This window comes from Falco biarmicus, chromosome 4 (assembly GCF_023638135.1).
Source record: "Falco biarmicus isolate bFalBia1 chromosome 4, bFalBia1.pri, whole genome shotgun sequence".
In the NCBI taxonomy this organism is placed as follows: Eukaryota; Metazoa; Chordata; class Aves; order Falconiformes; family Falconidae; genus Falco; species Falco biarmicus.
The window spans coordinates 21,200,130-21,215,123 of NC_079291.1; the positions used below are offsets into that span (position 1 = coordinate 21,200,130).

Sequence of the window (14,994 nt, forward strand, 5' to 3'; positions counted from 1 at the left end):
TTGACCCAACTAAAGAGGAAAACAAATTTTTCATTTGATTCCTCTCATTTCAAGCAAGGGGAAAAAAAACAACCAAGGTTGCCCTTAACTTTTTTTTTTTTTAATTTGGAAAGAAAGAACAAGAAAGGGAAATATAAAGAGCTTAAAAGTGGTGAAAACTTGGTACTTTGTAAAACCCCAAGTCTACTAGCAGAAGTACAAAGATAAACCACTTCTAGCTCTGCGAGTTCAGTGACTTTTATACTGCGTATATTATTTGAAAGCAATTTAGGACCTTACAATACAAAGCTAGAAAAATTCCACTTTACAGCTACTCATTTTTCAAGATCTAACATTGACTGCTCCTAGACTGGGCAAAAAGAGTGTTGATTTCTTACAGGCAAAACCTGCTGTTCAGTCAGGCCAGGCACTGATGAGTAGCTATGTTGTAGGAACACTTCAAGTGTGAACTCAGAAATTCTGCCTTCAAGATCCCCACCAATTCCTGCCCTGTGAGCTGCGAGGGGAAGGTCTCAGCTGTCAGCCCACTCTGCAAACCAGGCGATGGCCATAAACTCAGAGCACCCCAGCTCTGGGCAGTAGAGGGCAGTACCGAGCGCAGTTACGAACTCACACTCCCGGCACAAACGCCGCAGACCTGCGCTGAGGCTCTGCCAGCTTACCTTCTCTAGCGGACAGTGAGTGCTGTCTCTGAGAAATGGTAGTAAGTTTGGACGATCATACTCAGCATAAAGGCTGATCTGTTTCTCGTGATATCGTTGGCCTTTATGGTGGTCTCTTTTGAAAAGCTTGTGCAAATACTACGAATCAAAAAAGAGAATTAGAACTCAAACCGACTTACACAATAATATTTGTTCCCTACTAATAAAAAGCCCTGCCTAATTTCCTCAGGAATGTGCTAACACATACTAAAAGGCACAGAAATTAAATCCTGATACAAAAGCTGAACTTTGTGTTTTTCTGAAGTACCCTCACATCAGCAATCTCCAAGAACAGCTCTGTAGAACAGGCTGTCCACAACACTCAAATGAATGCCCTTCAACCTTCAAGAAAACTACTGGAGTTTGAATTTTATGTAAAACTTTGGGGAAATACGTCAAATGAAACATGTTGGTTATCTAGATATGCTTGACCATTATAGATAACTATAGATCAAATTTTTACCACATGAAATGTTTTAACTGAAGCACTTCAAAATATAGATACTGTGGCAAAGCTCCTTCCTCCCTAGATGAGCACAGAAAAGTCTGGAGAATAATTATGAGGGCGACTGTTATTCAAAGGGAAGTAGGCTTCACACTTGGAAACCGGTGCATGCCTTCCACAAACTGACAGCCAGTCAGTCATCTCTGCAAACCTTGTGTCTCTGCAAATCTCGTGGGCTGCAGGCTGTGTACTCCATAGAGCTGCTTCCCATAATCAGGTGTCTAACACATAAACCTGCTCTCCACCAGATCGATGCAGTGAGCCCCACCTGTACACAGCAGCAAGTTAAACTTCCCTACATAATACAGTCCGAGGAAGTGGTTACACGTTACGTATTCCACTGACAGCACGTTCAAACTGAAGAGGTGCTTTTGGAATAGCAATGTGGAGCCACAGCCTTACAGTGATACTGTAATTCTGCACAAACAAGAACAATCCTGCAGCATATGGACGTTACAGCTCTAGAAAGACAAGTGGTTCACTGTCTCTGTGGATCAGCACGACGTGCTTCAGTGTTGCACCCACTACCCAACCCCATTTTTGTCTAGGTAAAGAGGAGGGATACAAGCAAGAAGTAACTGACCAGACAAGTGTTTGCAACGCCATAAGGAGTACCTCATGGTATATTAACAAGTAAGCAGTGTGTTATCAAGTTCTTACAGGTACACACTTAAAATTCTTTTACTACCTTAAAAACGCTATGGCCATGTTAAAAAATGGATTAGCAAACCGGCTTTGACGATTTATGACATTTCAGTGTCACGTGCACTTAAACACATCTGTAAGAGATGCATTTTTACATCTTTGAACCAGCAAAGAGTTCAGCTCAACTTGAAACTAACAAGAGTATAGAAATAATTACCACATGCTGTAGCTCAGGCCTGTTTTCCAATTCTTCAACGACTCTGTCAATCTGAAAGAAGACAAATAAAACCCAATAGATTAGCAAATCTGTGATGAACATCCCATTTACAGGACTGAAAGAAGGACAGGTAATACAAGCAAGCATTGGACTGCCATGCCATGAACTTGCTATACTCACAGAAATTTTATCTTCGTTATCCAAAAGCATGTCTACTGCTTTCTAAAGTAAAGAAAGAGAATCCAGTGAAGAAACAGGTACAACATTTTCTCATACTCTATACAGTATTATGCTTGTTCATGCATGGGTATCTGATAGATTATTGCAGACCTACTTTTTTCAGCAACACAGAGAGAGCAGTTTGCATAACACCAGCATTCCCCGACAGCACAGCATTACAGGAGAACACACCATGTATTCTTCTAGAATACCTCTCCTAAGTTTCCACGCTAATAACAATCAATACTGTACACTTACATTGCAGGTGAAGTATGCCTATTGAATCATGGGTCACAGAAGGCCACTGCCAAATGATGTAGAAATATTATGTGTCCCATTGCAAAAGGAACTGCAGGGTGATGACTGTGTAAGAAACACATTATTCAACTTGCCTTACAACTGGATTCCTCCAAACTACGTGCACACCAATACCGTAACACAAGCAGCCAAGACCATGTAAGCCAAAGGGCCACCAGAATGCTGGTTCAGCTTCCTCTTACAAGAGCAAACTTTGCTTCACATACAAAAAATACAAATCCATAGATTCCTGGTATGATTTACTCTATTTAATAAAAAAGAATTCTACTCCTTTTTTTTTTTTTCTTTTTTTTTTTTTCTCCTATGTAGTTTAGAATAGGCATACCAAAGATGATCACTTTGGTACTCCTGGCTCCTATTTTAGCTCCAGTGCTTAAACAATTACTGCACTGAAAAAACAGCAGATCTACTTGGTGTCCTCCCAGGGATCACACCAAAGCATGTTTGCTGAGATTTCTATAGCCAGCTGGGAAGAAAGAAGATAGAATTCAGCACAAAATGCGAGCTTCTTGATTTTGGGAATTTTGGTTCTTCTTGCAAACTTTCAGAAGCAAATTAATTGACTGCAGTGAAAGAACGTTTAATATACACCTCAACAAATTCACTGCCTCCTTTCTTTGGCTTATTAAGAGCATTAGTTCTTTAGAAATGCAGAAGCAATATCATGGTGAAAGTCTACTTGAGAATCACAACAATGATCTTGGACTGTTCTTACTGTGAGTGATACTCAAATGGAAATACAAATGAAAAAGATCATCCTCAGGTCAAGTATTTTGCAGTCCAGGCAAACATAATCTTCCTTACCTCAGAATGTATTCAGACACAGCAAACACGCTCTCTGCCTGAACACTATCCTTAGCTCATCTATTTTTAATCTGTTAAAATATCTCTAGTGCAAAGTGAATATAAAATCATTAAGATCACCATACCTCTGAATCAAAATCCATGAGCAGAACGATTTTGTCTCTGATAGAACTGAAAAGATTGTGCTTGTGGATCAACTGGAAGACGTCTTTGTGCCTCAGAGTTAAGTAAATTTCAAGGGCTCTGCCATAGCGCTGGTCATAAGTATACCTGACAAAATAATGTTACAATACACGTGGATCTTAAATAACCAAGTGTAGAAAAATCACCTACGAGGGAAAATGTAAATGAACTCCAGGATGCAAATCTTGCTAGAATGCTATTTGATCTGATAAATTTTGAAACGGTTGCTGTGATTCATTTTTGTTGAAGGGAAATCAGACACTCGGCAACATTAATTTCTGTTTATATCAGCCACCACATTTGTGTTCTGACCTGTGGTTCTCTGCATTTTCGTTTTCCTGTTTTCAAACCACAGCAGAAGCTACACAAAACACCTACCTTTTCTATTACTGGAAACTAATTGGAACTCTCTTCAGAACTAAAAAACTTTGTCCTCTTAAAACTTTGGGACAGACTGTAACATAGCAATAGACAGTAGCTCTGCTTTCTTCAAAGAAGTAGTATGAAAAGAACTTAACATGGGAATCAGGCTGAGAACACCGAAGAGCTTTATGTCTGTACGAAGCAGCCTAGAACCTGATCAGTTCTGGCACATTTTCCAGCCACACAGTAAACCTCAATATAATACTTCTGAAATAGCGGGGAAAACAGCACCATCTTATTTTCCTGTGGGTAATTCTGAAATGTGCACTTCACAAAAGAGGCTCCCCCTGACAGCATAAAGAGGACTGCTAGCTATTTGCTTTGGAAAGAGTAGCAGCAAATCCAATCTCGTACTAAACTCTTTGCCTTTCATACTCCGTGTACACTTTATTATAGAGGGAAAAGAATTGCTAAGCTGTGCAATCAGCAGAGGGGAGAGGAGAGAAAGCCAATACTCCCCAGATTACAGCAAAGCAGGTATTTCTGTTAAGAGAGTTAGGCAAACATTTATAAACTACAGTACACTATTTCAAGCTTACTTTTTGTAATAGGAGTTTAAAATTGTACTCACAATTCTGCAAGCGTTCGTAGCAAAGTCCTGTTCTGTGGATCTTTCTTCAGGTGATCCACTACAGCTTGAACTATGATTGTGTTGTTGTAGAGATCTCCAGGCCACTCTTTTATCAGGGTTGCAAACCCCTAAAAGTATAAGAGATTTTAACAGAAACAGAAAGAACTGCCTAAGGAACATTTCAAAACATCAAAGCTTCAGCTAAACCTCTGAGATGATACCTGCTGTGCTTCACCTCTAAGCCAGTTTTACGTGCCCGGAGACGTGCATAGTGAAGAACACAGATTTTCCTTCTCAGGCCAATGTTATTAAGATTTATGAAGCTCAGTCTCTTTTGGGTACTGTAGGCTTTGTGCAGCACCTCAACCACTTATGCTACATTAAACTAAAAATAACAGTATTTATAATAAATAATCAATCTCACAGTATTTGCGTGCTCTGAAGAACTTTCTACCTATTCTCCTAAAACCAAACCCCAAATTCATCTTTTACATCTTTTTATTATTGTGGAACTGTCCATTGATAATCTGTTTGAATACAACACAGAATTTGCTGTTGGAATTCTACATTGCTAAGGGTGTCTGGTTGGCGATACCTATTATACATGGACACATCTCGCCGCAGTACCTCATAGTCACTCTCCAAAAATTCATGCAGGACCATTTCATAGATCAGAGGTTTCAAAACTGGATCCCGCCTGGGCAAGTAACGACTAATCGCCTACAGGAAGAAAAAGAATAAAGTGTCAGAAGGGAATGACACGTAACATCCTGGCACATCGATGACAGAAAAAAGTATTTGTTGTGAAACAAAAAACCCTAAAATTATGTGTAAAACATGGCTCTGGGTAAACGCTGAAAGAGTTGTATATTCGTATTTGGAAGCAGTATCCTGAAGTCAGCTACTGAAGGACTACACAGATTGGAATTGCATTACTTACCTGTAAGAATTCTCATTAGAAAGATAGGTGCCAAGATACTGGTTAGAATGGAAGAATTAGCCATTGCACTTAGGGGTGTCTGCATATGTACTGCTAGTCATTTAGAAAAAAAAAACCCATGAAAGACCCCTCAAAAGAAGAAAGTTTTCAAAACCCATTTTGTCCAGTCTTGGTCTATGTCTTGTAAAAAGGCATAAACATTCATTTGCTGAAAAACGTGTACTTTTGATTAATGACTTACTGTGAGGTCGCTACATTTTATGAAGAGTTCTGTTTTGCTACTATTTTTACACACCCAAATGAAAATTAATTTGAGAATACATCTCTGCACAGAAAGGGTGAAGACGTGTGATCTGTTGCTGTATAGGAGGTGTTAAGGAACCATGTTCTGGAAGGCAGGAGACGAGAACCTGCCAGAACGAATCAGCTCATACCCTGGAATTTCAGCACAGCATCTTATTAGTACTATTATTCCATTCAACTAGAGCCCAAGGTTATTACCGCCTGCCAAAATAAGCCCTACTGCTACCAGCTGTGTGGGGACTTTGGGGTTTATAGCTGAAGGCCCAACAGTGATGAAATTCCTCCAAGCACCCAGAGATGTTGCCTGCTGCCCACTAATGGCACGTGGTGCAGTAGCATTTTGCTACTCAAGTTGCTCGGACAAAGCAGAAATGACATCTTGCTACATTTTTCTGTTTGTTTTTTTGTTTTGTTTTGTTTTTTACAGACAGCAATGACTATTCACAAAAAAATTCTCCTTGAATTTAAATCCAAAAAATTGCCTAAGTTACATATTGCATTAGTCTTCCATCCGTAGGTGAAAAAGGAGGTAAAATAAAAGACAAATAGAAAAAAGCATTGTTAACGACTTTGCAAAAATTTAAAGTTCATTGCTCACAGGAGACCTATTCTCTACCCACACTGTTTGAGCTTGGCCAGTCTTTGAAATGTAGCGTGCTGCCAACATCAGCTCCCACCGTCTGTCACAGAATTTAATGACTAACTCAGGGTATGGTCTTGCCAGCTGCCCTGGGGAATCATATTCCTGACCCCCTCATAAAAAAACCTCCTCCAACCATAAAGAAAGCAAGCTGATCATCAGCTAGAGACTCCAAGGCAGAGGACATTCTCTAATAGCTGTTTTCATTCCCACTTTCCACCTTCCTGCCACCTCCTAAATGAACAGCTTGGTCCGACCGGCTTTGCCGCAGCTCTTGGCTGCGGTTCGGCCGCGCAGCGAGCTGTGGCGCAGTGCAGCTGCCTCGCTGCGTAGGGGCCAGGCTGCCTTGGGAAGGAATCTCTCCTGCCCCAGGTCCCACTGCTCTGAAGGAAAAGCACAAGCCGCTCCTGCAGTTTGGCCCCCATGGTCAGCAAAGGCGGAGAAGCACCCGAGTTATTTTTAAGCCTAGGCACAAAGGTGAACTCAGACCCATGCTGGAGGTTACAAACTCTTCCAACTGTATTTTTAAGCAGTAGTTAAGAAGCGAGGTCAGACAAAGAAGCTCCATAATCAGCATGCCTTTGCATCAATTCCTGAATTATGTGGTGAAAGAGACTTTAAACAAAAAGGATACTATATACAGAAATATTTTCTTTGTTTCTTCTTAAGACCTGCTTTCAAACTTTTGAACAATAGGTATGAAGACGGAGAACAAGAAATCCTATATAAAAGTTAACATGAGATAGCCTAAAATATCTCACCAGTAAGTGCAAACCACAATTATTAATCCTTCAGCGGATACCTAAGAGATGAAAGAAGCTGTCTGGATAACACTGCTCTATGCTGTGCGCACCACAGTCAAGTGAAGTCTGTCATGTGTCCTCTAGCCAATGTTTTGGTCAAAGTCTTTCTGCGGCTCATCCTGCACTCATGCTGAAAGTCACTGCTGTCACAGCAGGGTCAACAGAATGGAGCACATCCCTGACGCCACAATGGCCATCGCTTGCAGAATCTGGCACCTTCCTTCAGATCCACCCTCCTAAGCTGTCTGAGCTGAGACATTGGATTTTACACTGAAGTGATTTGAGCACAAGCATGTACTCCATCAAGCCACCACTGCTGAAGGAGAGGAGCAGATCATTGCAAGGCTCTAAAATCTTGAAACTGCCATAACAAAGTTTGCTAGAGGACATTCACTGTAGACATGAGAGACAGCAAGATACCACAATGCAGTCTCTGGTAGCCAAACAGGACCTTTTAGTACAGAACACTCAAAAAACCCTCCAAATCCACAAACAAACAAGACACCCCACAGGCTTTGATATTGGGGTATCCTAATTAGTCCCTCTGCAGGAAGGTAAGTTTAAGCCTTTAGTTTTACTGCCACTTCAGTTATCGGCAGATCACCTTAGATTGGAAACACCAGGTTTCAGGCAATCACTTACATGCAACACAAATTCTCTAAGAAAATTCCCTTTCGAAACAGATTTTGTCTCCAGTTCTCAAATAAAGTCTCCTCAACAGGGCCTAAAGCCATTACAGCCCAGTTACACCACCATTTAATACCTGCTGGTCGAAAAACAGGTAAAAACTCCAAATTGCATGCAAGTGACCCCCAGCATTACAAGAACCACTTCATTTAGATCTGGTTTAACTTAGTTCATCCTTTATAAGACTCAGGTATCTTTAGGAACTTGGGAAAAGTTACATATGGTTGAAATCATAAAATAAGAAAGGCATCTTCCAGAACTGCAGCTTGAATCTGAATCATGTAATGGACTGCATCTTATGTTTTTCTAAGTCCACTTCCAAAGGGCTGAAAACAACAAACTGTTTAGAAAGGCAGTAATTTAGCAGAGATGTTTTGCAGTAAACCTGCAAATATTTTTATATTTTACAGTCTGCTGGATGACATAAGTAGAGACAAGAAAAAAACATCCACTCCAGACACTTGCATCTAAAAACCAAAATAAGCCCAAAAGTACTAAGAAGCAGTGTATCAAAATTTCACCTGTACTTGCACTCAGGTCCTTTATAGCATTGAAATAAAGAAGCAGAAACACGAGATTTCATCTTCCAAGGTGGCAAAGAGTGCACCGAACCACTAAGCACTCATACAAAAGGCAAAGCTGTTCTTGCACTGGAATGGCTCTAAAACAAAAGCCAGACATTTCTGAAAACTGTAATGCTGAAACACTTTCGCTCTTTGAACAGAATTAAACAGCTCAAAACCAGCAAGGGACTGCATGCTGTGAGATCTTAATAATATGTCCTTTTTGGCTCATTGAGTTTGAATAGGAAGACATAAAATTCAGAAATAAACGTACACGTGTTACCAAAGGGAGTGTGCATAATGTTTTCTACTGGTTTGGCAGCGACAGTACTATAGCCTTATGTCCCAGGCAATTTATTAACTGAGAATCTCACATTAAATGTGTCCTGTTACGGTAGCTGGCTTGCAACCAGGGAAAACACAAGACAGGGCAGAATGCTCCTCTTTCTTGCCACCCTTTCTAGCACACAGCATAGGTTTTACGTGTTGCTTTGCAATTTAACTGTTCTTTGATGGTTAAACCTGTGGCTTTGTTGCAAGGCATGTGGATTTTCAGGAAAGGCTGGCAGCCATGGAGTCTACTTACCTTCAAGAGTTATGGTACAATTTTTCAGGTCATACTGGAAGGGAGTGAAAAGCAAATGGGAAAGATGTATTTAACTACGAGCACCTTTGCAAGTAAAGGCCTTGGATGTGGGTCTTTTCATTGCAGACTGTCAACAAGTTAAAAATAGGTAGCTGAGTACCTGGATGTGCTATACCTCCTGTTTTGAGGCATGCTAACATATACACATTGATCTGAAAGGCAACTGTGCAACTAGACATCCGGGGCAGGAATTTCAAGGGCAGTGTTGTATCATGCTACCACACTGGAGACATCAAATGTGTTCCTTTAGCTACTTGGTCAAAACATGCAGGAAATACGGCATGCCAATTACTTGAGTGCAGAGACTGAAATTAACTTACCTTAAGCTGACCTATTTCTTTAAACTTGTAAACTTCAAATTCCCAGAGTTCTGTGTTTTTGCCAAGAATTTTCTGGCATTTTCTGGAAGGAAGATGAAAGAGGAGAAAACAAAAGTAGGTACACAGAATAATACAAATGTATTTGTAAATAGTACAAATGTATCCTTGCATTACTGCAAGGATTCCTTTCTTCTTTCTGCTCCATATCAAGACAGTTTCAAAGGTGACTTATTTGGGCAACCATTGCTTTAAGCAGAGCACGCCACAAACTACTCCTTTCAGATCTTACAATTTTACTGCATCCAAGAGGACTTCACTGCTTAATATGCATTCACCCTTATGGATTACAGCCATATTAGCTTCATGAGTGAAGTTTTTAAATCTCAGCTGAGAAAAATTGAGTACTTAAGATACGCTTAAGCTTACACATACATGAAAACACAAATCTTAGGTAATTTCTGATCCTTACTTCAGATACCCTTATTTGACATTTATGTTAACTGCCATGTAACCACAAATCATTTTCTGATGGTCCTACATGGAACGACATACTAATAAAATTAGATTATCAACATCCAAAACAAACCTCAGTTTTGAAAATCTAGTGTGACTGAAAAATCAAGGCTGACACTCACAAATATGTATGTCTAATTCTAGTCAAAGTTTAGAAAGTTTACAGTAACTTTTGGGTCACTACAGGCAAGAAAATATAGGGCACAGTAATACATTTGTATGTTTTGAAACCTCAGAAACTCCAGAACATGTAAAATCAACAACACAAAATACTTCAGAATGAATAATTTGCTTTTGCTTTGTCCTACACACACACACACACACATTTTAGCCAGCAAATAAAAATCTTTAATAAGTTACCGAGCAGCCAGGTCATACTCTCCTTTCTCCACTAGGTGATTTATATAGGCTAAGCCAATGTCCTAAAGGGAATAAAAATCATTAGTTATAGAAGTTTGGAAGTCAGCTACTAGACTGCCACAATAACTATCATTCCAGCTGTATGCACTGCTGTTAAGTCAAGCAGCAGGCCCTAAGGGTATACCCTGAGTCCTCCTTTAGATGTAGGGCCCACAGATCAGTCAACACAAAATAAACGCATAGACTGCTCACAAATTCAAATTAAGATGCTCTTTTAAACAGTTCGCATGACCTCACTGACGCTGAGATGACCGTACCACCTCTATATATTAAGGATTGTTCAAAATCCATAGTGCATCCATTTAGTGCTTGCATTAGTCATTTCTAAAAGAAAACCACCAGCCATTATATGAAACACTTTCTTTGTCAACACAAAGTTTGCAGGGGGGAAAAACACTGGCTGGGAACATAAATCCTAGCGCTGCTCTATACAATAAAGGAATTACCGAGAATTTAGCAAGATTATTACATATTATTACAAAATAATATCCCCTTCTCCAGAGTTCATCACACAGGTCAGCTGTAAAATTTTTCTGTTAGGCATTTAATATTGTAAAATTTTGGCAAAACAGCCATGGCCTCTACTATAATTTCAACACTGGTGTCATGGTCAACACAGCCCAGTGTACCCACTGCGTAACTTAAGAATCACATCACTAAAAGCACATTGTTCCCAGGGGAAAGAAAAATCATGCATGTACACCTGATTTTAAAATTCCATTCCACTGGAATAGTCTGTATTTTCAACTTCACCATTCTCAGGAATGAAGATTTCCAGCAGCCTCTTTCTCCAGTAGGCCAGTTCCCCAGTGATCAGAGCAGACAGTATAACAAAGGGAGCTGTAGATCTGCGGTTGTTTAGGACCTTTGCATTCTGCTCTAGAGGTGCAGGGGGGCAGCCATCATTACTGCCACCTAAAAAAATCCCCAAGACCACCAGACTTGTCAGGTGATGCGAGTGTGCTATCATTGGTCTGATCACTGCTGGCCAGTGAGACCATGAGTTGTTTTAAATCCCTGAACTGATAATCCTTTGCTTAGGGTTTGATGTCAGCATTTTTTCGTTCAACACAGCCTATGGGTTTTGCATTACAGATCAAACACTCTACAACTCTGCTTGTATATACACACACTGAATTTCATCATAGCAGAGCAAATTTCTGCAAACCAAGAGAAATGGGGTTTTTGTGTTTTGGGTTTTTTTTGGTTTTTTACTTCCCTCCTAACATATTGCCAGGACCTCTTTTAAGAATTCTTTATAACTTTTGCAAGGGTCACAGAGCAGCTAAATCATACAAACTCTGTAATAGGTGATGGCATGGCATTAGGTCTTGATTCAACTTCTGGACTACCCAAGAAGAAAAGCATGTTTATGACATACTGACATATAATGTGTGTATTATAGCAGTAAACTGGCTACAAAATAAACACATCTTCTAACGCTCTGCACTTAAACACAAACTTCCATTTAAAGAAGCAGCAGTATTAATGAAACATCAATGCGCTCACGCCAAGGTCAATTTAAACAAAATAAAAAAATGCATGTTAAAACTAGCGATGCTTTTATGACTATTACATTATGCCCCTCTTTTGTCTTAAACATAGATATCCTTCATTGCTTTATGAAGAGACAATAGACATGGGAAATAACTACAAAGGAGATAAGGAGCTTCACTATGTAAAATAACAAGTACTGCCAAGCAACATGAGAGCTAGATGTGAAACTGCAACTGAATTTCAATAGCATTTATAAAGGTCTTCCCATTGCACCTTTAAAACTCCAGCCAAAACCCTCTCACACGTACAAGGTGAAACAAAGAGAAATGTGTCACCCCCCACCCAATCTCTAATACAATACTGTGTGTTACTTGAAACAAAAGCAAGTTTAAGATAAAAGTTAAAGCAAACAAAAAGCCCACCAGCATTCAGAGAAGTGGAATTATTTTCTTTTTAATGTGAATAGCATCTTCATAAAATCCAAATCCTTTCGTGTTTCATGTACTAACATTTCTGTTCTGCAGCTGAAACTAAGAAATCGAATGCTAGTTGGAGTATGCCTAACAGCTATGGTCTGGTGCGACACAGAACAGGGAATCTATTTATGGCATCTCACAGCATTCTAAAAGAAATTAGATTATTTTGTTTTGAATAGAAGATTTGAGACTTACCAGAATCTTATGCTTTTTTATGGTTTTCTGACTGATTTCAGCTGCCATCAAAGCTTCCTATATACAAAAAGTAGAAAACACAGATACTAGCCAAATACACAAACTTTCAATACAGAAAGCTCTAGAACTGCATAAATCAACTATTTTTCAGAGCAGGGTGTTTGAAGCACTAGAATTTTTAATGCCATGGTTGGATGAACAGCTTTGAATTCATACTCAAACAAAAGCAGTCAACCAAAGAGAAAACTACTTTTGTTTCCATCTGGGTTCACTCCACTTTACTATATTAGGATCAAATCGCAAGATTACAGTGAAACAGACAATAGAATTGCATTGGATCATTTTCAAATGAGAATCCTTCACTACCAAAATCTGTGAAAAAAATCATCAGGAAAAGGGGTGGGGGAAGACCCAAAGTCTTCTCCAGTCAGACTGATTTCTATTTTAAGTGTCATTTGCCCTACTACTACTTCTTTCAAATGTACAGAAACAAAGCTGGCACTTCTATAAACAAAATGAAACCTTGAACATACATCATAACACACAAGCTACTACCTTGAATGGCTTTCATAAAGGCACACACACAGCTGTCACTTGCAAATTACTGGAGTCTTCAGGGACCAAATGCTGTGATTTACATAAACTGCAAAACTGCACTCATCATATGAGTTTGCTATTCAGATGCAAAAGCATCCACAAGGATTTAAACAAATCTGCATGAGAAATACCATGATTGCATTAACAAAAGGACTGTGTGCTGGTAACTTCCCACTTTTTTTTCCCCCCTTACAATGGGCATCTAACAAACAACACATAAATAAGAATTTGCAAGTTACTTTATGCATCATAACAAGTGTTCTAAATCATTAACTTCAGGACATCAGAATCCAGAACACTGGGTGCATGTTCATATTGTCTGCAAGAATTTATTATTATTATTTTAGGTGTTTAGATACACATGTTTAAACACACAAGTATTTATGCAACCAAATACTGAGCTGCTTTTTTCCAATAGAGCTTGTTTTTTAATACTGGCTCTGCTTTTTTGTGGGTAACGCTACTTTCAGCACCAATGCCTACATCCAGTTTGAGCCCATATTATTTTACTTTCAAAGGCTTCAACACCAAAGGTAAGTAATGTGAGGCAAGACACAGTACCCTAACACAACCTTTTCATTCTATAGCAGACGTGATATAAAATGGGGAAAACCTATTATCACCCACCAAATCCATTTCCTTTCCCTCTTTAGTTAGGACAGATCTAAAAAGATATCCATGTAGCTCATTAGTTAGCTGTTCTGCTGCTTTAAAGCTAAAACCCAGCTTTAATAATTTTCAGTGTCAGCTAATACATTTCATATCTGATGCTGAGAGCAGTATTCACAGCATCTAACTCAGCTGCCTCACTTCGGTGCAAATCAGATGAGTTGTTCCAGTAGGAAGACTAACTCTCCAGAAAGACGGAAAGGTGTATAGTCAACTCCCACCTTTTACAAGCATTTAGTCAATGACTGTAGGACTGGATAGTTTCTGTTCCAAATGACCTAGCAAAGTTTATCATCCCACTCAATTTCCAAACCAGGAAAGCCTGAAGGAAAGAATGTTGTAAAAATTACTTCGTATTTCTTCTTTTCAAGAAGCCAGTCAATGTGGTCATCTTGGTCCCGCTCTTTAGCCACAACCACATCTCTTGGGCTGATGATATAAAAAAGTGATTCACCTTCCGAATACTCTGCAAATGCATACACAGTTTTATTATTATTTTTTTTTCCTTAAGTAAAGCCCTGCTTTTTAGTACACCCTTGAGGGGAATTTAAAAACAGGAGACGCAAGGAAGACAGCAAGGCTACTCCTGCAAAACATGCCTGTTTGCGAAGCTGTATTTTCCAATAAATTAAAACTGGTTTAAATGGCAAAATATCTTAAAAAAAAAATCACTACAGCTTATTGCAAATTCTGATTCATCCACTATGTGTAAACTTTATGATGGTTTAGAACACATTATTATACTTTTAGAGGACTATTACACTACATAGCCTGCAATAAACTTATCCTCCCCATCAAGGTCAAGGCCATCAAAAGCATAAATGATAGATGCCATAACCCCTGGGGACACAGCACATCATTACAGCAATGCATTTGCAATGCTATAAGTTAAGGTTATATGTATAATGCATTTGCTTATAGCATAAGCTTTTATTTTTGAGTAAGCTCGAAGTAAAAATGTACTTAAAGGTAAAAATCAAACACAGAAGATGACTGTTCAGAGTAGTTATTATTTCCACAGAACATATGAAAAAACACCATCAATATTTTGTACGTACAGGAAAGAAAACCAATCCCCACTTTTTATCTGTATCTATACACACATACAAACACACTCCTGAACTGCGGAACAATTCACA

General features: G+C 39.2%; 1 protein-coding gene across 3 annotated transcripts in view; it reads right to left on the minus strand.

The window, feature by feature from the left end:
* VPS41 (VPS41 subunit of HOPS complex) overlaps positions 1-14,994 on the minus strand; it is a 107,365-nt gene that overhangs the window by 17,666 nt on the left and 74,705 nt on the right. For all 3 annotated transcript variants that reach the window (XM_056334966.1, XM_056334965.1, XM_056334967.1), the window contains exons 13-22: positions 14,206-14,321; positions 12,590-12,646; positions 10,362-10,423; positions 9,489-9,570; positions 5,214-5,306; positions 4,587-4,714; positions 3,535-3,679; positions 2,249-2,290; positions 2,069-2,119; positions 663-800 (exon numbers count right to left, since the gene is read on the minus strand). In XM_056334966.1, coding sequence (XP_056190941.1) covers positions 663-800; positions 2,069-2,119; positions 2,249-2,290; positions 3,535-3,679; positions 4,587-4,714; positions 5,214-5,306; positions 9,489-9,570; positions 10,362-10,423; positions 12,590-12,646; positions 14,206-14,321 — 914 coding nt within the window. The remainder of the gene's footprint in view (positions 1-662; positions 801-2,068; positions 2,120-2,248; positions 2,291-3,534; positions 3,680-4,586; positions 4,715-5,213; positions 5,307-9,488; positions 9,571-10,361; positions 10,424-12,589; positions 12,647-14,205; positions 14,322-14,994) is intronic.